The 24,218-nt window shown below is 47.8% G+C and overlaps 1 protein-coding gene across 1 annotated transcript in view; it reads left to right on the forward strand.

The window, feature by feature from the left end:
* The window catches only part of EPHB1 (EPH receptor B1), a 307,377-nt gene that overhangs the window by 176,980 nt on the left and 106,179 nt on the right, over nt 1–24,218 (forward strand). Inside the window, exon 5 of the mRNA XM_047752118.1 lies at nt 2,895–3,230. Coding sequence (XP_047608074.1) covers nt 2,895–3,230 — 336 coding nt within the window. The remainder of the gene's footprint in view (nt 1–2,894; nt 3,231–24,218) is intronic.

Consider the following 24,218-nt stretch of genomic DNA (forward strand, 5'->3'; position numbering starts at 1 on the left):
GGTTTGTATAACTGGGGTGAGAGAAGAAAATGCTAAGATCCCCTGTCCATTTTGGAACTCACATCCTGGCAGAAGGGAATGAATGGGAGAGATGCAAAGGGAAGTCGGAGAATTGAATGGGCAAGACTCATTGATGTGGGGTGGAGGGGAGAGAGGAAGGAAAAGATCCAAGAAAAGGGAGATGAGCTGACAGCCCATGTGTCGGGCTCCCCAACATGGTTCTGGTTGGTGACAACACAGGGTTTCAGGAGAGTAAGGACCTAATTTTGTTCCCTGGATTTGTCAAGTAGGAGGCAAAAAAAAAAAAGCCAGTGTGGCAGAGGAGTGAGGGAGAGTAATCAGGCTGCAGTTGGCTGAATAGGGAGAGAGGACAGCCCACAAGGATGACTCTACTTTGAGAAATCTTGGCTGGAGAATGAAGCGAGGACACATAATATGAACAAAGAAACACCAGGCGACTGCGTTTTAGTTTTAAAATGGCAATGACTTATGCAAGTTCATATGGAGAAGGTGGAGTCAGGGGAGAGGATGAAGTTGAAGTTCAAGGGAGAATGGAGGTAATTGATGTGGAGGAGATCTCCAAAGGATGGGAGATGTGGGTGGTCACCCATCTCTCTCTGCCCCTTTACCTAAAGCTGTTTGCTGTCTGTCTGTCTGTCTTTTTAGGGCTGCACCTGCAGCATATGGAGGTTCCCAGGATAGGGGTCCAATCAGAGATGTAGCTGCTGGCCTACACCACAGCTCAGGGCAATGCCCAATCCTTAAACCACTGAGCAGGGCCAGGGATCAAAATTGCATCCTCATGGATACTGGTCGGGTTTGGTACGGCTGATCCACAGTGGGAACTCCTAAAGCTGAATTCTGAGTGATAACCTTAAGATGTCCGAGGATGCAGGCAGATAACATGGTTAAAGGATTTACCCCATGCCTGGTGTACAGTAAGCGCTCGGTGAATATAATCATTATGAGTATGAGAAACAGTGGGCTGTGGCTGAGGCTGGGCTCTCTGCTGTGACAGTGAGATAAGCAGCAATGGCCTTGACCACTGGGAACTTGTGGTCTGAGTCTCATCATTCTGAGAAAACAGACATGTCTAAGCCAGGCAGTAGCCAATATGGACACTAATGAATAGTGCTGTGTCAGATGACACTAGCCAGGCCCAGTAAAAGCCCACCTAGGGCAGTCCCAACTGCCTGCCCTGGACTTGCTGTGTGCTGTTTCGGAAAGAGATGGATGTTTATCTCTGGGCAGATAGGTGGGGAATTCTTGAATGCTGTTTGCAAGACTTGAGTAAAAATGCTTCATGAATCCTGCCCTGTCACAGGTGTGCATGAAAGTCGTGCTTTAGCTCAGGCCTTAATGGGCTTTCTATAGTACAGTACTGATTTTCTTTCATGTTTTAATAGAATCCAATTTCGTATTTGCTTTCTGCTCTAGCTGCTTGCTGTTGACTGATTCAACACAGAATCCTTCCCAGGTGCCCCCCGACCTTGTTGTTATTCCCTTGTTTTGTGTGTTGGCATTTGATTCCTGTCCCCAGCATGAACCGCTTTACACATGTCTTCGTTCATCTGGCGACGGTCACGTGCGTTAATGCTGAATGCATTACTATCCAGAGCAGTGGCTCCAGCAGACCTGCCGTTTAGAAGCAGGGCTTCCACGCAGGGTGCATGTCCATCAGGGAGATACTGAGGATAAGCAGAGCTCAGCCTGGGCACCTGACTCTATGATCTGTTCTGTTCTTGGGAAGGAGACCTTCCAATTTAATCTCCAGGTGCTCAGGACTGCGGCCATTAATTCAGCAACATTTTGCCTTCCTACTAGGTAGCAGGCTTTCTTTGCAACAAGACATTTCAGCCTTTGCCAGAAAGGCATTTCAGCCTCGTCCTCCTTGAGTCCCGGTGAGCCTGGCTTGCTTGTAAGAAAGTCAGTCTGTTCAGATCTCCTGTTATCCACAAACACATCTGACCACCAACATTTGGAGTGCCTTATTAGTGTAAGGCCAGATTTTCACATGGTAGGAGAAGATAGCTTCACTAGCAGGCATCACAGGGCTCTAGTGAAGACTGTGAACTTTGGAATCAAGCAGGCGTGGTGTCCTTACTGACTCTGATTCTCAGAGACCACATGATCTACAGCCAGTTCCCATTCTCAGTGTTGCTCTAAAATGTAGTTAATTATCCTATCTTCCCAATAGGGTTCTTGGAGGGATTAAATGCCTGCAAAGTAGCTAGCAGAGTTTCTGGGAAACCCCTGTGCTCTTCTCATGTCATGGGGTCAAAAAATGGTGGCCAAGGGAATTTCCCACCTAACCTGGCTTGGGTTCTCATGCACTCAGGCTTGTGCAATGTGAATATTCATCCCTCCAGATGTTCTGGCAGCCTGTCCTACAGAGAAATGCTCCCACTGCTGTGCGCACACCATAGAGATCCCAGATTGGGTGAGATCTTATGCAGGATGCCGGGATATGTTGGGGCTTAAGGGGGTCATTCCACCCCTTTACTCTTGAGTTCCAAACCAATTAAGGAGAGACAAGGAGTCCAAGAAGTGCCTGCTATACATGCATGTTATTGATGCTAAAGCCTGCTGGGGGATGCAGCTAGGTCTTGAGAACAAAAGGGCTTGCACCCAGGTCCTCCATCCCCCTCTCTCTTGGCACATAATGATTCAAAGAAGGAAAGCCCAAGAGGTGATGACTAAAAGGGGATTTGGGGATGGGTGGTCATCTCTATTATTTTTTTTTTCTCAGAATGAATTGGAGCGTGGAGATTTGGGGTTGAGGGACGAGAGTGGATGGTGTATGTGATGAGGATGGGAACATACCAAAGGCAGATAGAGAAATGCTGGGCAAGAAAGCTTCCACCTAACCTCACTGAGTCCTGGTCTCCCTTCAGGTGTCCCCTCCGGCCCCCGCAATGTCATCTCCATCGTCAACGAGACATCCATCATTCTGGAGTGGCACCCTCCTCGGGAGACCGGTGGGAGGGATGATGTGACCTACAACATCATCTGTAAAAAGTGCCGGGCGGACCGCCGGAGCTGCTCCCGCTGCGACGACAATGTGGAGTTTGTGCCCAGGCAGCTGGGCCTGACCGAGTGCCGCGTCTCCATCAGCAGCCTGTGGGCCCACACCCCCTACACCTTTGACATCCAGGCCGTCAATGGGGTGTCCAGCAAGAGTCCCTTCCCCCCGCAGCACGTCTCTGTCAACATCACCACAAACCAAGCTGGTAAGTCCAGAGACTTCGGCGCTCTCTCTGCCGTCTGGTCTTTTGGGCTGGCTCGTTGCCATCTCTGTGCAGGAACCAAGCTGCAGCCGCACCCATGCTGTTCGTCTGCCCTCGGACCTCCTCCCTGGCGGGGAGGGATCAGGTGATGGGCATGTGTGACCATGGAGGAAATGGGTGTGGAGTTTCACTTCCGAGAGTGAACTGGATTCTAAGGGATTATCTTGACCCTGTACCAAAGCAAAGACGTAGCTCCAAACCAGGGTAGGACCCAGTGCTTTGCACATCCAGCTGGGATGCAACACCTGTCCCTGGAGGGATGGAAGGACAGATAGGCAGATGGGTGGTAAATGGATGGTCAGATGGAGAGATGGGTGGGTCAGGGGATGAGGGGATGGATGTACCATCTTGAGAACCGCAGTGCCTTCTTTAGTAGAAAACCCAGTGAAAGAAACTTCCTGGAAATCACGTGATAGTCAGTACTGCCTCCATATATTATTTTTCAATTAAACTCATGTGATTCAAGCATGCATTCTCTTTACAGCTGGCTCAGATGAATGCTCCGTGGTTACAGAGACTTCAGCTAGTTGGTAATAGATCACGCCGATGGCCAGTACCTCCTGTGGTGTGCACAGCCCAGAACACATGTTCCTGTCTTTATCTCTATATCTTTTGTTCTCCTGACCTTTTCCCTTTATTACTTTTCACACCTCTTGCAACGACCCATTTCTTTTTATGTCCATTTAACCAGTCCATTCATGCACTCACTCATTTATTTATTTATTCACTCATTATTAAGGGACAGTCATTTGGCATCTACTGTGGGTGAAGCTATGGCTTGGACACGGGGAGGGTTACAGTGATACTTGAATGCCATGGTTCTTCCCGTGAAACTCATTAGCTTATGGATTTCTAGGGCATAGACACGAAGTACAGAGCTGCAAGGTGGTGTGTTCTAAGGATCACGTGCTGTCCACGTGCAGTCAATACCAACGGAGTTACTGATAAATGAGCAATCTCTCCTCTGGGGTGAAGATGCAAGGGGGTGCAGGGGGGAAGTGGACTTCACGAGATCTGTAGGCAGTGATGGGGGTTGTGGGCAGTGGACCATGATCTTTTTTTGGAATTGTGGATTTTTCTCAATCAACAAATTCTAAAAGGGCAGCTTGTTAGTGGGCTCGCAGGAGTCAAGCGCTTCTCTTGCATGTTTCTCTTTGCATTCTCTCCCTCCACGTAGCTTCCAGTTCTGGACCTCTTCTAGCCTTCTCCCTCCTTTCCCACCCCGCCCCTCCCCATCCTCAGGCTCGCCCTGCCTCTCTTAATACCAGGCATCTTTGATGGCAGATGATTCTTGGGTTTAAGCTGTCAGAACTGAGAAGAAAAAAAGGTGTCATAGGAGAGCGTGGCTGTCCAGATGGCTGCGTTGTTGCTGTGAGTGTGTGTGTGTGCGTGCGCATGTGTGTGTGTGTGTGTTCCTGTTTGTATGTATCGGTGTGGTCACGTGTTTACATGCATACGTGTGTGGTGAGAAAATAAGAGTGGAAGTGTGGAAGCCTCCAGCTGGTGACCACAGCCCTGGTGCCATGGAGACAAAGGTTGTGACAGCCTGTCTTAGCCAAAGAGAAGAGAATGGTAATTTTTGTCTCATGGTGAGCACGGAACATGGGCAGCCTTTGTTAGCAGTATTTCCCTTGGAGAGTTTAAGGCAGAAAACTGGCTGAAATATTTTAGTGTCCCAGCTTCTGGGAATAATAATCCTGCCAGGCTGTCATGTTACACTGGGCTTGGCTGTCTTTTCTCCCTCTCGAAGCATGTGTGAACAAACCTGCCACTTATATTGGTTTGCTTTGATTTCTGCCCCTCCCTTTCCTCACCCTGCTATTCCCGAACCTGCCCATCTGCTCATCTTGCCATCTGCACTTTCCCAGGCTGTAGTGGGGCCGAGGGACCAGGGCTCCTACCAGGGACCCTGCATTCCCAATATTACAAACATTTCTTTTTGTCCTCACCCATTTGCCACTCCAGGAGCATCTCTCATGCCCACTGTTCCCCCTCTGAGGGGCCCTTTATTCTTAATCTTCCCTGATCTGGGGGTCCCAGCCCCATTGTCACCATCCAGTCTATGGTTTCTCTTGGGAAATTCTGGAATTTGGGTATCAGAAAGTTTACAGTTAATGAGATAAGGTTGCTACTGCTCCTTGATGGCACAAGATTATTATAAAATCAAGGTCAGGTTAACCAGTGGTTTCTCATCTGAGGACTATGGAGCTCTGAGGAGCATGGTGCCATGGTCCTGCTGTGGTGAGTCACAGGTGAATGCATATTTTCTCTTTCTTTCTTTCTTTCTTTCTTTCTTTCTTTCTTTCTTTCTTTCTTTCTTTCTTTCTTTCTTTCTTTCTCTTCCTTCCTTCCTTCCTTCCTTCCTTCCTTCCTTCCTTCCTTCCTTCCATTCTTTTAAGGCTGCACCTGCAACATGTGGACATTCCCAGGCTAGGGGTTGAATTGGAGCTGCAGGTACAGGCCTGTGCCACAGACACAGCAACACCAGGTCCAAGCTACATCTGTGACCTCTGCCAAAGTTCGAAGCAATGCTGGATCTTAACCCACTGAGTGAGGGTGGGGGTCGAACATGCATCCTTGGTTGGATACTAGTCGGATTCTTAACCCACTGAGACACAACAGGAGCTCCTGAGTATTTACTTTCAATCAAGAGATCATTTGTTTAAAAAGAGAACTTTCCGAAGCAACACTTAGGCCTGTACCTCTGCAAGAAGGGTTTAGAAACATGAATGGAAGCTCCACATTTTATCAGAACTGAAAGGGAGACTAAATGAGAGGCATCATAAAACCTTAATGACTCAGGTAGGTCCATTAAGGGATGAAGGGGATGAGCCTCTGTATCACCAAGAAGTCAGGACATGTCTGTCCCCTTCCCAGGGCACCCCTGAGCTCTCTCCCTCTGGGTGAGATCCAGGTTGACCCTGCCCCCCATCCTGAGGGCAGGATAGTGTGCCCCCTCTCAGTTCCTGTGGCCACACCTGTCTTGCTGTTTGGGTCATGAGTAGGTAGATGGCAGGTAAAGAATTTGACCAAGAGCAGTCCTGGAATCAATCATTAAGTCAACTGCTAAGCATTTATTATCTATTCTGTGTCTGGAGCAGCCCAAACTGAAAAGAGCGGGGGCTATTGATTGGGTCCCAAAGGAAGAGCAGGTGAGTTATAGTTATAGTTAACACCTCATGCTTGTGTTTCTTTTGAGTTGATAGCAGATTTTGGAATGTGTGGACTCATTTGATCTTTGTAATTACCCTGTGAATTGTGCATTATTGCTCCCATTCTTCTGATAAAGAAGCAGAGACTCAAAAGGGGCTTGGGAAATTGAGGATTAGAAAAGGGTCAGTTACACGTCCATTCTGTTTCTGTCTTCTGTTTCTTTCCCTAAGAGGTGGCCAGTCCCTCTGGCACTCCATGTCATAGCTTCTGGGTACAGAGGTTTTTCAGAGCCAACCAATGCCATCCTACTGAGAGGAAGGGACCCCAGTATGCAGCCTGGTTATCCTTCCACAATTTTCTCTGTAATACTAACACACTAAAGGCTTCCTTCTCTCTCTGAGTGGAGATGGGAGATAGGTGTGTGTTTGTCCAGGGGTACAAGTTGTTCCCAAGGTGAATTGGATCCTGACAACGGATGTAAGGGTCACATGAGGCGGGTGGACAAGTTGGCTGCCAAGGGTTCTGGACTTGATCTGAACATCAGACTCTTTCCTGGGAGGCTGCTCAGTGCTCTGGACTGGTCCGTCCTTTATTGAGGAGCTCTGGACCACATCTGTGGCTGGGCGCACCATCCTCACTGTGCAGCAGAGGCAGAATGTCATGCTTTTCTTTCTTCTTTCCTGATGTGCATCATCGATGCTGCATCATGTTGCTCTTGTGAGTCCTGCCCCATGGAGGCCGGCAGCTCATCTTAGCTGATTTGGTGCCCGACAAAAAGGCTTATGGTTGTAGGCATTAGTTTGTCAGAGAAAGTCACCAGTAGGCTTCTCTTGGCCCCAGGGTTGTGATCTAAGGAGATTTTATAGTCATTTTGTGGTCCATTAGGCACACATTACGTATAGTTCTTCCTTCAGAAATAAGCACAATGGGGGTGGATGCCAAAGGGTCTTTTGAATCCCGAGTTCCAGAGAACTTTCATCTCCTTTTGTGATGACTCCAGTCAGATATACAGTCAGACTGCTCAAAGATCCTGTATCACTTGGTGAGTATCAGGATAGGATCCCCACCCAGCCTGTAGGCAGGGGCAAAGTCCTACCATTTTTGAGCACTTCCCATGTGCCATCCCCCTTCAGAGTTCTTTACAAAAATGATTTGGGTCATTTGAAGAAACCAGGGTCAGAGTGCTTTTGGAATGTACTCAGCATCTCCCAGTTAGCGAAATGATGTTTCTGGGTTTCATACTCAGGTTTGTGGCCATTTTATCCTCAGACTGATCAAAAATCGCATTATGGTGAGCCGTGTAAGTCATAAGCTCCCTCTAAGCTATTGCCACATAGCTGGACCACTTTAGCTGTCAAAAAAATGTCCATCATCTTTGGTCAGGGATGGTCATGAATTATGCAAGCTCAGATTTACGTGAGGTCCTTAGGGATGCAGTCTTGCACTGAATACAGCTGCCTGGAGTTTAAAATAGACCAGATCAGGTGGAACTCTCTCTGTTCCAGTGGCCAAGAGATCTGCGGAGAGGTTGTTATCACCACTAACTCCTGCAGTCACTCTCTGGCACCTGGCCCCAGGTTCAGACTGATGGCCGGATCATCTGGCTGTCAGAGAGCATTAAAGTGAATGACAAACTTTACCTCTCTTTTCTGCCAACTAGACTCAGAATGTCAGAGCTGGGAAAGAGGACCTCCGAGGAAATCTTGGAAAAAATAAATAAGACAAATCAGCCCAGCCCATCTATAAAGTCAACTTGGAGTGTGATAAAATAAAGTCAGTAAATTCGGGACCATCTAAGCCAAAGAGAACATACTCGAAGACCCGTGAGGCCAGGCAGGTAAATGGAGAGGAGCACAGCAGGGCCAGGAGTCAAGCCACCGGGCGTGGTGGGGACCACAGGGAAGTGAACCTGGGCAGCGCCAGCAAGTGCTCCCCTGGAGCTTCCCCCGACTCAGCGCCAGCAAGTGCTGCCAGACCTTCAAAGCTGAAAATCCAGATTTAAAATGTTGACAACTAATTAGAAAATTTCAAAACACTTGAGAGCCAGGCAAATCCAATTCTGCGTTTGGCCTTTTGGCTGTGGTTCGCAACCCCTGATTCAGAGGGCTAATCTGATTTACCCAAGCTTGAATGGTGCGTGTGCTGTGTTGCACCATGGGGCAGTCATCTTCCCTGACTCCCGGTGGCAGCAGTGCAGGGGGGAGGGGAGTCCTGGGGTTGGTTCCTCTTTCTGCTCCTCATGTGACTTCTGCAAGGGCCTTGAATTGCCATGATCCCTCCTTTCTCAACTGTAAGGTGGGAGTAATGACACCTGCTTCCTAGTGCTGTGTGACCAGCAAATGAGACAGGGGATAGAAAATCACTTTGCAAACCATGTGATGGACTGGGAGATAAGCATCATTGCTGAGAATATGTCCTGAACTGGAGAGCAATTTGCTGGACTTTTTTTTTTTTTTTCCCTAGGCTGTTTACTTCCAAGGCCCCCGGGCTCTTTGTTTGGGACTGATGTCATCTAGATCAGATAAATAGCAGATATCAGTTGACCCATTCTTCACGGAGGAAGTAGACAGCAGAAAGGAGAGCAGTGAAATCTGCGTCCTGGGGAGTTAATGAAGAGAGCAGGAATGGAACAGAATGTGTGCACCAGCACAGGCTCTTGCTGCGTCCCAAGGAGCCTGGCGGTCTCTCTTTATTGTATGTTTGGGGAAGCAGCGCTTGCACCTTACTTGCATGATGCGTCGGCAGCATTTATATTTGACGTTTATATTGCACACAGCTCATGTATGGCCTGCTGTGCCGATCCATGCGGAATGCAAACAGCCACTGCGCCCGCAACCCACGCACAAGCCGTTACTTAATTTTGTTTAAAAAATACTTCACTGCTGTGTTAATTGTCACAAGCCCCTGCCGTTTGTCCATTTTTAAGGCATCTTGAAGTTCCTACACAATTAAAGTCACTCAGAGACGCTGCTTTTCCCACAAACGAATTACCTAGCTCACCAATTCCTCTGAACAATCCCCTAATTTGCATTATTCCTTGGTTAAATATAGTATTTGCATGCATAAAGAATAATCTTTGAAGAGGAAAAGGAATTTTATGATATTGCAATATATTGAGCTCTTTGGAGGAAAGATATTATGTAAATCTCAAAATTAAATATTAAAACAATATTACACCACTGCCTGTAAAAATTTAGAGCATTAAGATCCAGATGTTGAATCTAGTTCATTTTTAAGGGCTGGTCTCATTGGAAATTAGCAGGTGAAATTCGCTCCAGAGCAGAGAAAAGATTAAGTCAGAACTTCAAAAAGATGGGAATGACTTTAAAGAAAACTTTCATTGAAGTCAATAAGGAAAAGTTAAAAAACATAAGTAAATGAAAATTTTACTGCTCTTAATTCAGTTTCATAGTCTACTTCATTGCTTTTTTCTCATTGTTAATTCCCAAAGTGTTGTTTTTATTGTTTGTTCAGTCCTGGCCTTGAGAAGGAACTTCCAAGCAGCCTCAGAGAGGTCCCACCCTTTGCAAACAGGGATTATTGTCTGATGAGCTGAGCAGGTCAGCACGTAGCATTGCCCTTCACCAGAGTCATGACCTTCCACTGCAGGCAGCTTTGGGTTCTCCACTAGATGGTGGCCTCTGCAGAGAATCAGACTTTCCAACCTACCCGAGCTTCATGAGGGATGGGACACACAGCCCTAGGCGCTGAGCCTGGATAAATATTTGCCAGGTCTTTAGTCCCTGCCTATAAGCTTTGGTATATAAATGTTTGCTTGATGTGTAGTGATCAGAATACATCCTGGGAGTTCCCATCGTGGCGCAGTGGTTAACGAATCCGACTAGGAACCATGAGGTTGCGGGTTCAGTCCCTGCCCTTGCTCAGTGGGTTAACGATCCGGCGTTGCCGTGAGCTGTGGTGTAGGTTGCAGGCGCGGCTCGGATCCTGCGTTGCTGTGGCTCTGGCGTAGGCCGGTGGCTACAGCTCCGATTCAACCCCTAGCCTGGGAACCTCCATATGCCGTGGGAGCGGCCCAAGAAATAGCAACCAACAACAACAACAAAAAGACAAAAGACAAAAAAAAAAAAAATAATACATCCTGGTGGTCCACAGATGGGCAGGTGATTCCTCCAGGTCAGCCAGGGGACCAAGTCTTCCACCTCTGTGGCTCCTAGAAGGAAAGCTTGGTCTTAGGATGTTCATATGAGCCCTGATGCACTCGGGGAAACACAGTGAGATTCAACCCCATTCAAAGGGTGTGTGTGTGTGTGTGTGTCTGTGTATGTGTTTAAGCGCATTAACTTTGGAAATGTATTCAGTCATTCACCAGTCTTTGTGACTGTCTTCCACATGCTGACTCATTGGCTCCTGCTTCTAGGGGCTCCCACTCACTCAGCAAATATTTATTGAGACCTTCTGTGTGTTATTCACGGCTCCAGGCACAAGGAACACAGGGGCAAACAGCACAGACAAGAGCCTATGCCTGGGGGAGCTTACCTTCTGCTCCCTAGCACTCACTGAGACTGGGATCAGAGGCCCAGAAAGTCACCCACGGAGTCCTTAGCTGGGCTCTGGGTACCACAACCTGCTATGGTGCCAGCTCTCACTTTGCAAAAGTTAGGATATGACCACATGCCATTGCCACAGAGCATTTCAATCCAGGGCAGTTTTTGCTACACTGGGTGGGATAGCTTCACCTCCCCTGCCTGACCAACTTGAACTTCTCATGGATAGCCATCACGTGCTGGGCCACCCCGTAGTTGGGCATAGGAACGCTCCCTGTTCCAGGTCCTGAGTAGTGCCTGGTGATGCTAACAGCCTGAGAACAGCTGTGTTGCTCTGAGGATGACTGGAGGGCCCCGTGGGCTCTGGGGACCTAGTTGTTCATTTTACTGCATCTTGGGCAAGACATTCTAAGTACATGGCTTGTTAAGTGAAAACAGGGCTGCTGGCAATGAGATGGACTAAATTCCCTCCCCTGTTCAAAGTCCAAATGAGATTGTTATCACCCTCATTACCGAGGGAACCTCTTGTTGGATTACGAGATGGTTTCTGTTGGCCTCGTGGCCAAGGCACAGGGGGTGGGAGGGAGGAGTCCAGTGAAGTGTCTGCTCCTTGCTCCTCTGACAAATGTCAGGTCCATGAGAGGGTGTCCTGGACCCATCTGAGAGGCTGATGTTCCCTAGTGTCTAGCTGGCTGCCTGAAATCACCGCATTTATGAAATGTTCATTGTGAGCCCATTGTGGCTCAAGCAGGTTAAGATCCTGACGTTGTCTCTATGAAGGTGTGGGTTCGATCCCTGGCCTTGGTCAGTGGGTTAAAGATCCAACATCGCAGCAGGTCCCAGATGCATCTCAGATCTGGTGTGGCTGTGGTTGTGGGGAAGGCTGGCAGCTGCAGTTCTGATTTGACCCCTAGCCTGGGAACTTCTATATGCTGCACATGCTGCCATAAAAAGAAAAATAAAAAAGAAATGTTCAAATGAATGAGTTATTAAGTTATTAAATAAACTTATGTCAGGCATCAGCCAATGGTGTGGCTTTGTGCTCTCTCGGTGGTCTTTCCTTCCTCAGGCATCTCTGGGCAGGCGCTTAAGACCACCCAGATGTTCTCCCAGATGTTCTCCCAGATGTTAGTGAGACCTGGACTTCCTGGGTGCACTGTCCTCCTAAAACACGGCCCTGTGGGAGACACTCTGCTCAGGCTCGGGCTCCCCTTCCCCTGAAGGCGGGGCCCCAGCTGCTGGAGCAGGCGCAAGTAGGGGTAACAGAGTGGCATTCCAGCTCTGCTGTCTGTCCACCTGCATGCCAGCTCCGCGCCTATCATTTTCACAGCACCATCCATGTTAAACAGGCAGGAGCACCAGGGGTTTTTGAATGCAGCAATTAACAAAACAGTAATCAAGCTAAGTGTTTAATTTCAGAAAATTAACATCTTCTCTGAGCGGATGTGAAAGATGGGGAAAAAAGGCACATTAAATGTTCTGGATAAATAAAAGCAATGCTGGACCACAAGTATTTTCCAGTGCAGTGGGGACTCTTTGCCAGCCCCCCAGGCCTTGGGATCAGTTTCCCCTTGAGAGCTGAGTCTCAGGACAACATCAGCTATAGAATTGAGCCCTGGGCATTTGAAATGTATGTTTCTTCTTCCTTTCTTTTTTTTCCTCCCTTCCTTCCTTCTTCCCTTCCTCTCTCCCTCCCTTCCTTTCTTTCTTTTTTTTTTTTGTTGTTGTTATTATTGTTGTTGTTGTTGTTGCTATTTCTTGGGCCGCTCCCGCGGCATATGGAGGTTCCCAGGCTAGGGGTTGAATCGGAGCTGTAGCCACCGGCCTACGCCAGAGCCACAGCAACGCAGGATCCGAGCCGCGCCTGCAACCTACACCACAGCTCACGGCAACGCCGGATCGTTAACCCACTGAGCAAGGGCAGGGACTGAACCCGCAACCTCATGGTTCCTAGTCGGATTCGTTAACCACTGCGCCACGACGGGAACCCCCCTTACTTCCTTTCTTTCCTTCCTTCTTTCTTTCTCTCCTTTCTTCCTCCTACCCTTCCTTCCTTCTTTCTTCCTATCTTCCCTTCTTTCTTTCTTCTGGACAGGGCAGATGCTTTATCTCTCTGGAAGAGCTCAGGGGAACAAGCATCCATTCATGCCCCTGGGGCCTCATCCACCCCATTGAAAACCCTGATGTGTGTATTGTCCTTCTCTGAGCTGTACTAGCTATAAGGCGGGCACAAGGAGTTCTTGAATACACAGGAGTTGTTTGTGTGCTTGGGCTGTATATCTCCTGATAGACTGAGGGCTCCCAAGGGAAAAGACCAAGTCTCACTGCTTGAGTAATACCTGCAGCTGGGCATGGTGTCCTCTGTCCCTGGATGCCCGAGCCAGCCTGATATAATGTACACAGTCTGGTGGCACCCGTAACCCAGCAGGCTGGCATTTGTTTGCAGTAAGAAGTCTGCATGTGGGGAGGAAAGTTTGTGAGGAGTGGGGCTGTCGGGGGCTGGGTGGAGACAGGACCTCCAGGTGTCTGCGGGCTCATCTGATGCCCTAGAAGGGAGTGAGGACCAGGAGGGCAAGTGGCTTTGCAGGAGCGTCATTGAGGCACAGACAGGCAGCCTTGAGGCACAGACAGGAGGGTCATTGAGGCACAGACAGGCAGCCTTGAGGCACAGACAGGCAGCCTTGAGGCTGCCAAGGAGGCGCTGCAGTTCAGCAGGGAGGTGGGCTCAGGGACGGTGAGTGGGTGCCTCCTGAGAGGCACAGGTGAACCGTGTTCCCACAGGCCCTCAGCTCTGCGGAGGGGGCCCTGGAAGTCTGGCTTGGTGAGCAGCTTTCCTAGGGCTCTCTTACAAGCAGTTAAGGTGGAAAACAAAGAAACCAAAGCAGGAGAATGAGCGGATGGTTTGAAAATACGTGGGCAACATGCCGGGTGGTGGTGGGGTGTTCCCAGGGGAGGCTGAGTTCGGTTCTGCGCATGTGTGATTTTGTGAAGACTTTGAGTACCCACATCGAGGTACTAAATATGCAGTTGGACACTCAGGCTTTTATCTTCTCTGTAGGTGAGAGATAAGCTTGGTCGCTGAGAGTGACAGAGGATGCATTGGGGTTAAAGGTTGCAGGAGGATAAAAAATATGTGGCAGTCCATTACAGAGAATGGGAGATGGAATTGACCAGAGAAATCCAGCATGTCCAGAAAATGTTTTGAAGCTCATTTGAAGTTGGTGATCTTATATTTACAAAACCGCCCATTTGCCCTGCTCCGTGGCCTTCTCAGCAGTGCCTGGCTGCTCAGAGAAGACCCTAGAGGAGGAGGATGGTGGGTCTCTGGCTATTTGAGTTTTGCTGGTTGGAAAGATAAAGGCAACTCATGCCTGAGGTTAAGGGGGAGTATTGTCAATGACACTATTGCAAAATAGAACCTGAGCTGGATGATGTGGGTATAAATTAAGAGGGGGCTTTGCACTGGGAGGAAGCAGAGGCCAAGAGGGTCACATGAGGCCAAGAGTTGCAGTGGATTCATCAGAGGTTGCCGTGGGCAGGATGCTTGCCTTCAAGAAGAGTGCTTAGGTGAGTTTCCTGGTGGCTCAGAGGATTAAGGATCTGGTGTTGGCACTGCAGTGGCTAAGGTCACTGCTGTGGGGAAGGTTCAATCCCTCGCCAGGGAATTTTTGCATGCTGCAGGCACAGCCAAAAAAAGTGCTTGAATATGTGGTTTTGAAAATTGAGCAAATTCAGGTGGGGCCACCATGTCCACCTGTCTGGCAGAAAGGGACGGACATGGAGGAATTGTGGGGGCTGTGGAAGTGAGTGTGCGCTGTTCAGGTGGACGTTGGAGGCACCCATGGAGGGCAAGGCTTGGACTGAGAAGACAGAGATGGAAGCCCAAGCGTCAGTAAGGCAGGGTGTGATGGTGGAGGGAGCACATAGCCGCCCTAAGCTCAGGGAGGAAGCAACAGCCCAGTTGAAGGGTATTGGTACTGAAAGTTCAGGAGATGCTGAGCCGTGGTGGATGGGCACGAGGAGGACACAGGTCCCTTCTGACCCTGAGGTGTGCTGGGTGTAAAGTCACAACCTGCCACACTTGAAAGAACTGCAGGGCAGAGGTGTCTGTGGGGATGCTGCTGTTCCTCAAGGCAGGCATGGAGGTTCTGGGAAGAGCCGGGTAGTTTCCTGATTCTTGAGCAGTGGTTTTGCAGGGCCTGGGGCTGAGGTGTTCAAGCTGGTGGAGGAGGAAGTCAGGGTCAAGGGGAAGGAGGCCTGGAAGGTTTTGGGGATGGTGGTGTGCAGAGGGGCTCACAGCTGGGCATTGCACATGGAAACCTGCCTGCAGGAGCAGGGCTCTCAGCCCTAAGGGCAGAAAACAGACCTCCAGACCCAGGGAGGCTGGTCACAGTGGCTGCCGGCATAGCTCCCCTGCCTGGTATGGGTGGCCATGATGTCAGGCTTTGGGTGGTGGTGCTAGGTGCCCTGCAAAACACATGTGGGTGAGAGCCAGGGAGTAACTGGGCACCCCAGATGTCCTTTGCTCTCTGCTGTGGCCACTCCAGAGCTGGAACTGCTTTCTGTGAACAAACATTCAACAAACCAGAGATGCCAGCACTCTGGCCCCACACCAGGAAGGCTGACAAGCCTGTAGAAGGCAGAGCTATGGTCCTCAAGGCCACCCTGGTGTCCCTGCCTAGGATGGCACCACCTGGCAGGAGCCCCCATTGCTCACACACCCCTTCACAGCCTCCTACAGCATTCAGGTTCACTGCCTTATTCTGGTGTACCTTCTGGTTCCATGATCAGGAGGATGGAGCAGTGGGAAAGTGCCAGGCAAGCATGACCTAAAGGGCAGAGGGACCCCAGGACCACATAAGCCAAAGTGCCTCATCCTCCTCCAGGGCTCTGTGCATGTCCCCCTCTGTGGAGTCCCAGAGAGCAGTGTCCATCCATGAATGCCGTGACCCTGACTGCACACCCTCCCCGAGCTAGGCATCCTCCAGAGGCTCAAAAAAGGCTGGGTGCTGAGTGTTGAGGGGGTTAGAGGGAGCCCACATCAGTCTCAGGGATAGGAGCCAGGCTATTGCACTCTCTGCTCTAGCCTGCTGAGGACACAGGGAAGCCACTTTCTCTCTCTGGCCTCAGTGCTATAATCTATAAATTATAAGAATTGACAGAAAACTGAATAACTTCGGATGTCCTTTTAAAATTTGACATTCTGTGGCTAAGCAATGAAGTCCTACTGTACAGCACAGGGAACTATATCCAGTTTCTGGGGCTAGAGCATGATGGAAGATAAGAAGGGGATTGTATATATTTATGTATAACTGGGTCACTTTGCCATACAGAAGAAATTAGCATGACACTGCGAACCAACTATACTTCAATTAAAAAAAATGAAAAAAAAACCAAGATGTGATACACACACACACACACACACACACACACACACACACACACTAATGGAATACTACTCAGTCATAAAAAAGAATGAACTAATTCTATTTGCAGCAACATGGATGCAACTCAAGATTAACATACTAAGTAAAGTAAGTCAGAAATACAAAGGCAAATACCATATGATATCACTTATCTGTGGAATCTAAAATATTGCACTAATGAATGTATCTACAAAACAGAAAAAGACTGACAGACATAGAGAACAGACTTATGGTTGCCAAAGGGGATGGGGAAGGAGTGGGATGGACTAGGACTTTGGAGTTGGTAGGTGCAAACTATTACATTTAGAATGGATAAGCAATGAGGTCCTACTCTATAGCACAGGGAACTATATCCAGTCTCTGGGAAAAGATCATTATGGAAGATAATATGAAAAAAAGAATGTATGTGTGTGTGTATAATATATATGTATATATGTATAACTGGGTCACTTTGCTGTACAGCAGAAATTGGTACAACACTGTAAGTCAACTATAATAAAAAAATTTATTTAATGGATATCTAATGTCATTGGAGAAATAAAATCACAAGGCAACCATTAAAAAATAAAATTTAACATTCTGGTTTTAGATTTCTAGGCAAACTGTTTTCCAACTTGAGCTGGCATCACAATCCCCCAGAGAGCTTGTTAAAACTTGGATTGTTGGGCCCCTCTTCCAGGGTTTCTGATTTAGCAGGCTGGCTGTGGGGCTCAGGATTCTGCATTTCTTACCAGTTCCCAGGAGATGCTAATCTGGGAGCACATTTTGAGAGCTAGCCAGGTCAGGTAGAAGATCCTAATAAAAAGCCTACCCCACATCACAGGTAATATTTATCTGCTGTAAACCCTCATGCCCAAAGCAGCCCCATCCTCCAGTCCCCACTGTTACATGCACCCTTGGCTTAGAACCAAACCCTTAGTGGATGGACCAGGGAAAGAGGTGCCTCTCTGGGAGTGTGGAGCTGACCTGGCCACCCAGGCTGGAAGCTCTCACTTTCCCTCCCACTCCCACTCCATTGAGCCCATTGATGAGTCTCAGCCAATATTCTACATAAGTCTTGAACTGATGCCACCCACCAAAGCTATCCTCTGTCCCCAGGTTACTCAAGGTAGAGAGGGAGATTGGAAGCAGATGTCAAGGTCATCTCAAGGTATAGCCCAGAGCAAAAGCAAAGAAGCAAATGTCCACACCATGGGAAAACAGAAAAGTAATGAATTCTGCTTTTGTATTCATACCCAGTCTCCAAACTAATTGCTTATTTGTTTAATCTACTTTGACCAGAAGTGTTACTGCACCAAAAATATTTAATGAGTTAGGCTTCCTAATGTAAAATTCAGGCATATTTGTGCAATGAAATGACTTTTTTTTTATTAAAGTATACTTGATTTATAGTGTTGTGCCAATTTCTGCTGTACAGCATAGTGACTGGTCTCATGCATGTGTGTGCGTATGTATATATATATGCGTGTGTGTGTATACATACACATGCACACACACATTTTCTCATACAATCTTCATCATGTTCTATCCCAAGAGATTGAATATAGTTCCCTGTGCTGTGTAGTAGGACCTCATTGCTTATCCATTCTAAATGTAATAGTTTGCACCTACCAACCTCAAACTCCCCGTCCTGTTATCCAAGCAGTATTTTCTCAACAAAGTTATTTCCTAGAATAGGAATGTCAGAAGAAACAGGATTCTTCTATGCACAATCCATAATTGGTGCAATTCACCCATGTGCAAATTCTTTGTTATCAATATTACTAGGCCTGATCTTTAGCTGACATTTAAATACTGATTTGGGGGATTTTTCTGAGGATGTGTTTCATGTAAGGAAAAAAGTACCCCCTCCTCCCCCCGCCACCAACTCCTCACTCCCATCCTCATCACCCTTCATGCCTTTTAGGAATTCACAGAATTCACAGACATTCATCTGAGGTCTCAAGAGGACTTCTGGAGGCTGTCCAGCAGTTTTGGATCTCTTGGTGAACATTGCAGAGTCTGGGCTGGGGAGACAGGGAATGGACTGGCCCTGGGGTTCTGACACCCCTGCTTCTGATTCACCCAGAGCAGTACACTTTGTTCTGTTTCACACTTGGTGCTCCAAGGAATCTTTTCTTAGGAGAAAGGATTCCACCACTTAAAAGAAATTAGGAGTTCCCATCATGGCTCAGTGGTAACGAACCCAACTAGTATCCATGAGGATGCAGTTTCGATCCCTGGCCTCCCTCAGTGGGTTAAGGATCTGGCCTTGCCGTGAGCTGTGGTGTAGGTCACAGATGCAGCTTGGGTCTGGCATTGCTATGGTTGTGGCCATAGGCTGGCAGCTGCAGCTCCGATTTGACCCCTAGCCTGGGAACTTCCATATGCTGCAGGTGTGGCCCTAAAAAGACAAAAAAGAAAAAGAAAAGAAATTGGAAAAACATTCCTATTAGGCTGACATTTCAGCTGCAACATCCCAGTGAGATGGGAAGGGCCCCAGCCTCCCCAGTTTCTGCCTCCACCTTCTAGAAGCCCACGCATCCCCATTCTCCTGGGACTGGTATATTCAGACCCACTCTGTAGTCTTTCCCTGGTACAGGCTGCAGAGTCACAAAATCCCACCTCCCCTACCTCCACATCTTTCTCCTTTAAAGGCCAATGCCCATGTTTGGAGCAATTATGTGATTTTCTGACCCCTTTTACTTGCAGCGCCTTTGGGGAAAAGCCCGAAATCATTCTAGGAAAGGGCAAACTTTGACTGAAAACAGTGGGAAGACTCTAAAAATAGGACTGATGCCCTAAAGAGTTTATTTCAGTGATGGAGAGCAGAGATGAGCATCTAGAAAGTTAGATCCCAAGACACCGTGTCCCAAGGTGGCAGTTATAGCCCAGTGAGAGTTATTAAAAATAAGGACTTTGGGAGTTCCCGTTGTGGCGCAGTGTTTAACGAATCTGACTAGGAACGATGAGGTTGCGGGTTCGGTCCCTGCCCTTGCTCAGTGGGTTAAAGGATCCGGCGTTGCCGTGAGCTGTGGTGTAGGTTGCAGACGCGGCTCGGATCCCGCGTTGCTGTGGCTCTGGAGTAGGCCGGAGACTACAGCTCCGATTAGACCCCTAGCCTGGGAAGCTCCATATGCCGCGGGAGTGGCCCAAGAAATAGCAAAAAGACAAAATAAATAAATAAATAAATAAATAAATAAATAAATAAATAAGGACTTTGAGGAGTTCCTGTTGTGGTGCAGTGGAAACGAATCTGACTAGTAACCATGAGGACGAAGGTTTGATCCCTGGCCTCACTCAGTGGGTTAAGGATCCGGTGTTGCCGTGAGCTGTAGTGTAGGTCCCAGATGCAACTCAAATCTGGTATTACTGTGGCTGTGGCGTAGGCCAGCAGCTGGAGCTCCAATTCAACCCCTAGCCTGGGAACTTCCATATGCCCCGTGTATGGTCCTAAAAAAGACCAAAAAAAAAAAAATTATAATAAGGACTTTGAGTTGGGAGGAGGGCAAGCGCACTCTGATGGGCATGATCTGATGCCGCTAAGCCAGAGCAGCCTGTGGCCTGATGACCTTTGAAGGCTGGTGGGGTTATGGAGAAGGATGGCCATAGAGGGTGGTCCTGCAAGATGAGATCCCCAAAACTGAGTTCTGCTGGGACCTGGCAAGATGAGAGCAGCGGGTTCCTGAGAGGGAACAGTGGGAGGTAGCTTGGACTGGCCAGTGACTGCCACATTGTGAAATGTTAGAGAACGAGCCAAGATTATTTCCCAATGGGGAGCCATTGAAGGTTGTTGAGCATTAGGGGAAGTGGGTAAAATGAGCTTGGGGATGGTTAGTCTGGCTGCAGTATAGTTTAAAGAGGCCCAGGGAGTTCCCGTTGTGGCTCAGTGGGTTAAGAACATGACACAGTATCCATAAGGATGTTGGTTCGATCCCTGGCCTTGCTCAGTGGATTAAGGATCCAGTGTTGCCACAAGCAGTGGTGTAGGTCACAGATGCAGCTTGGATCCGGTATTGCCATGGCTGTGGCATAGGCTGGCACCTGCAGCCCCAATTCAACCCTTAGCCTGGGAATTTCTATATGCCTAAGGTGCAGCCCTATAAAGAAAAAAAAAATAGGCCTGGAGGTGGACAAGGGAGTTGGGACAAGCTATCAGGTGTAAGGTGATGCAGGTGGCCAGACCAGGAGGAAGGTGGACACAGAGCCCAGGGAACATCCGTGATGCGTGGGCCTGAGTCACACCATCAGAGGGCATGACTGATCCCCTCCCCACAGTCACAGTCTCCCCTTGTCTTCAAGGACAAGGCACCCATCATTTATTCCCTAGATTATTTCCCAGAAAAACTTGAGGTCGTTGTGAGATGTTGCCGGAAACCATCTCTCTCCTGGAGCATTTATCACACCAACCTCCGGGGAACCCAGCTCTTAGCCTGCCCTTTCTCCAAGCCCATTGTTATTCACCGCTCCACTCTGACTGGGTTTACATGTTTATTTATCCCCTCAAATTTATCAAACAAATACCCAAGGCTCGTCACTGGATTGTGGTTTTCATATTTACCTTGGGGAACTATGTCCAGGGATGGATTTGCATCTATGAGCAGGGTTGGACCCACAAGGAGACATTGGGGTGGTTGACAAGTCCCATGGCCTGGCAGACTGGATCTAATTGGAAGAAGCAATGGGCCACACAGCCTCAGAACACCCAAGAGTCTCATAACATCAGGGTTCATAGTCCTGTTTTACAGCGGAAGAATCTGAGGTCCAAAGATGTTAAGTAATCTTAACCTAAGATTACACAATAAACAGATGGCAGAGCCAGACTAGGAACCCATGTCTCTTTGCAGCATCTGTAGGGCCCTGAGCACAGCCCTTCTCTGTTTTTGCTGAGTCCTCCCACCCTAGACTAGGACCCCAGGCTCCTTACTCTTCTTTACCACCACAAGCCGCCTGTTTTCCTCATAGCTAGGGTCTGCGATATAGACTGAAGGTGGTAAGTCCAAGGATGATTTGGCTGGGAAATACTATTCTGGAAAGAATAGAAGAGGTTAGCTTTAACATATGATCCATGGATAAGCAATGAGATCCTGCTGTATAGCACAGGGAACTATATCTAGTCACTTATGGTGCAACATGATGGGGAATAATGTGAGAAAAAGAATGTGTGTGTGTGAGAGAGAGAGAGAAGGAGAGAGAGAGAGAGTGATTGGGTCACTTTGCTATACAGTAGAAATTGACAGAACACGGTAAACCAAGTATAATGGAAAAAATAAAAATCATTAAAAAAAACTAAAAAAAAAAAAAAAAAGCTCATATGATCCAGCAGTTCCTCCATATATATTCAAGAAAAATGCAAACATGGGTCCATGAATGTCCTTGGCAGCATTATTCACAAGAGTCAAAACCTGGACACAACCCATGAAGTAACGCGTGTTTGTCTTAGAAACAGCAGTGCCCACGATGGTGGAAGTGGTGATAAACCTCAGATGCACACTGTTTAGGCTGGGGCAGCTGCATAACCGAGAGATCACTGTGAGGACCTCCCCCACCCCGCCCTGTAAACCTTTCCCCTACACTGCCCAGCATGAGCTATTGTGAAGGAGGCAACGGGCTTCCCTTTCCATAAAGCCTCCTCGGGATGTTCAGATAGGAAAGCCCCTAACTGGAGAAGCCATTTGTCTTCCAGGACACTTACTGGACTTGTTACCCGAGCCCAGGTAGAGGGGACTCAGCTGTGACCTGCACCCCTGCTCTAGAGCAGGTGCAGGGTGGCCCCATAGCAAAGCTATCCCTGACATGATTTCCACCTGTAGAAGCAACACTGTTTTCCCCTTTAAATGAGATTTGCTGGACTCTGAAAATCCAGATGCCATATTTTTATAACCTCTTCAAACATTTTACTCCGACAGATCAACTTAATTTTGAATGTATGCATTTTGCTATTATTTTTCTTCAAAATTACTGATAAACATTTTTGACTCCTTAAATAAAAGATTTTGACATCATTTATTATAACTCCAAATGGATTACGGTGATAGCTGTTGAAAGAATTTTTTGACACAAAAATCAATGAAGATATTAGGAAGTAATTTTTAATAAGCAAAGATAATGCTTTAGAACTTAGTCGTTGTCCTAGGGAAAAAAGTGTCAATTTGTTCACACATTTTGGAATCTGAGATGCTTAATTGCTAGGGGAAAATGCCCCCACCAAATAAGGAAAACAGAATAGGTAAGAGAAACCTCTGAACTTGACTTAGTAATCAAATTAAAGGGTCAAGGAATGTCATAAACATAAAATGTATGGTCCGGGAGAATCCGAGATAAGAAATCGAGGCTCCATAGTTAAGATTCTAGGGTCCAGATTTAGGGTCATTATATTAACTTCCAAGATGCACCCCACCCTCCCAGACCTAGCCTGACTCACAGGGGTGCAGGCCTGACGATCTCCTTTGGAGCCCACCTTACAAATGGAGGGCTGCCCAGTCGTCCACCCGGCCCCATCCATGATGCCACTGGCAGTGACCTGTGACCAGTTTGGGCTGATGCTTGTCCCATATCACCTGTGAGTTCTTTTCGCAACCTGCAGCTGGGGCCATCCTGTCCCAGCAATTTATCCACATCTCATTTGTCAGCTCCGGCAAGAACATTCCATGCGCTCTCTCTGTTATATGTGATATCCTATCTGAGATCTGTCTGCTTCAAAAGCAATTTGGGACTAAGTTTTCCCCAAAGTTTTTCCCTGGGAAAAACAGAGACAAAGGACTCACTTGCTCAGCCTGCCTTTGCATTCTCTCTATCCCTGAGCCCCTTGACCAATGACGTTGAAGCCTCTGCTTCTGACACATTTAAAGGGCCTCTTATCACTGGCTGTCAATGCTCTTTCAGACGCTCCTGGTTCTGATTCTGTTTGAACCCTCGTTGATTTTCCTCAGTGCCTGACAGGACACTTGACATTGCTTCCTCTCTCTTCTCTTTGAATCCTGGCTTCCTGTGGTATCAGCCTCTTATTTTGCTAACAAGGAGTACAGGACAATTTTGATTATGTTTGTGTTTTTTGAGCACCGCCTCTTTAAGCCAAACGCATCTTTCTTGATCCTTCAGAACCTTCATCCCAAATAGCTCCTAAACAGGAGTTCCTATCATGGCTCAGTGGTAATGAACCTGGCTAACATCCATGAGGCCACAGGTTTGATCCCTGGTCTCACTCAGTGAGTTAAGGATCCGGCATTGCCGTGAGCTGTAGTGTAGGTCGCAGATGCAGCTCAGATCTGGTATTGCTGTGGCTGTGGCATAGGCTGGCAGCTGCAGCTCTGATTCAACCCCCAGCCTGGGAACTTCCATATGCCATGGGTGCGGCCCTAAAAAGACAAAAAACAACAACAGCAAACAAACAAATAGCCTCGAAACTAATTCAACTTTACTTTTTCTGAAGAAAGTTCTCTGTTTATTTGCTAAAATTTCAATAATTTTCTTTTCCTTCTCTCTGTAGCATGTTTAATTTAGTCAAACTGTTCTTCTGTGTGCTCACAAGAGAGAGATTCCTTCAAGCATTCAGGGAAACCATTCATCTGAGGATGCAGGTTTATGGAGGAAGGACAGCTGGCCAGAACGTCCTGTTCCAGCCCTGGTGTTCAGGGGTCTGCTGCTTGGAATTAGCCTCTCCATTCCTCCTTAATCTACTTTAGTTTTTCTGGAAGAAGTTATGTTTGAGTGGATACCTGAGGTCTTTTTTATTTTAACTATATATATATATATATATATATATATTTGGGAGAGGGCACACTCATGACATGCAGAAGTTCCCAGGCCAGGGATCCAACCCGCACCACAGCAGCCACCTGAGCTGCTGCAGTGACATCATTGGGTCC

The sequence above is a fragment of the Phacochoerus africanus genome, chromosome 1, assembly GCF_016906955.1.
Source record: "Phacochoerus africanus isolate WHEZ1 chromosome 1, ROS_Pafr_v1, whole genome shotgun sequence".
In the NCBI taxonomy this organism is placed as follows: domain Eukaryota; kingdom Metazoa; phylum Chordata; class Mammalia; order Artiodactyla; family Suidae; genus Phacochoerus; species Phacochoerus africanus.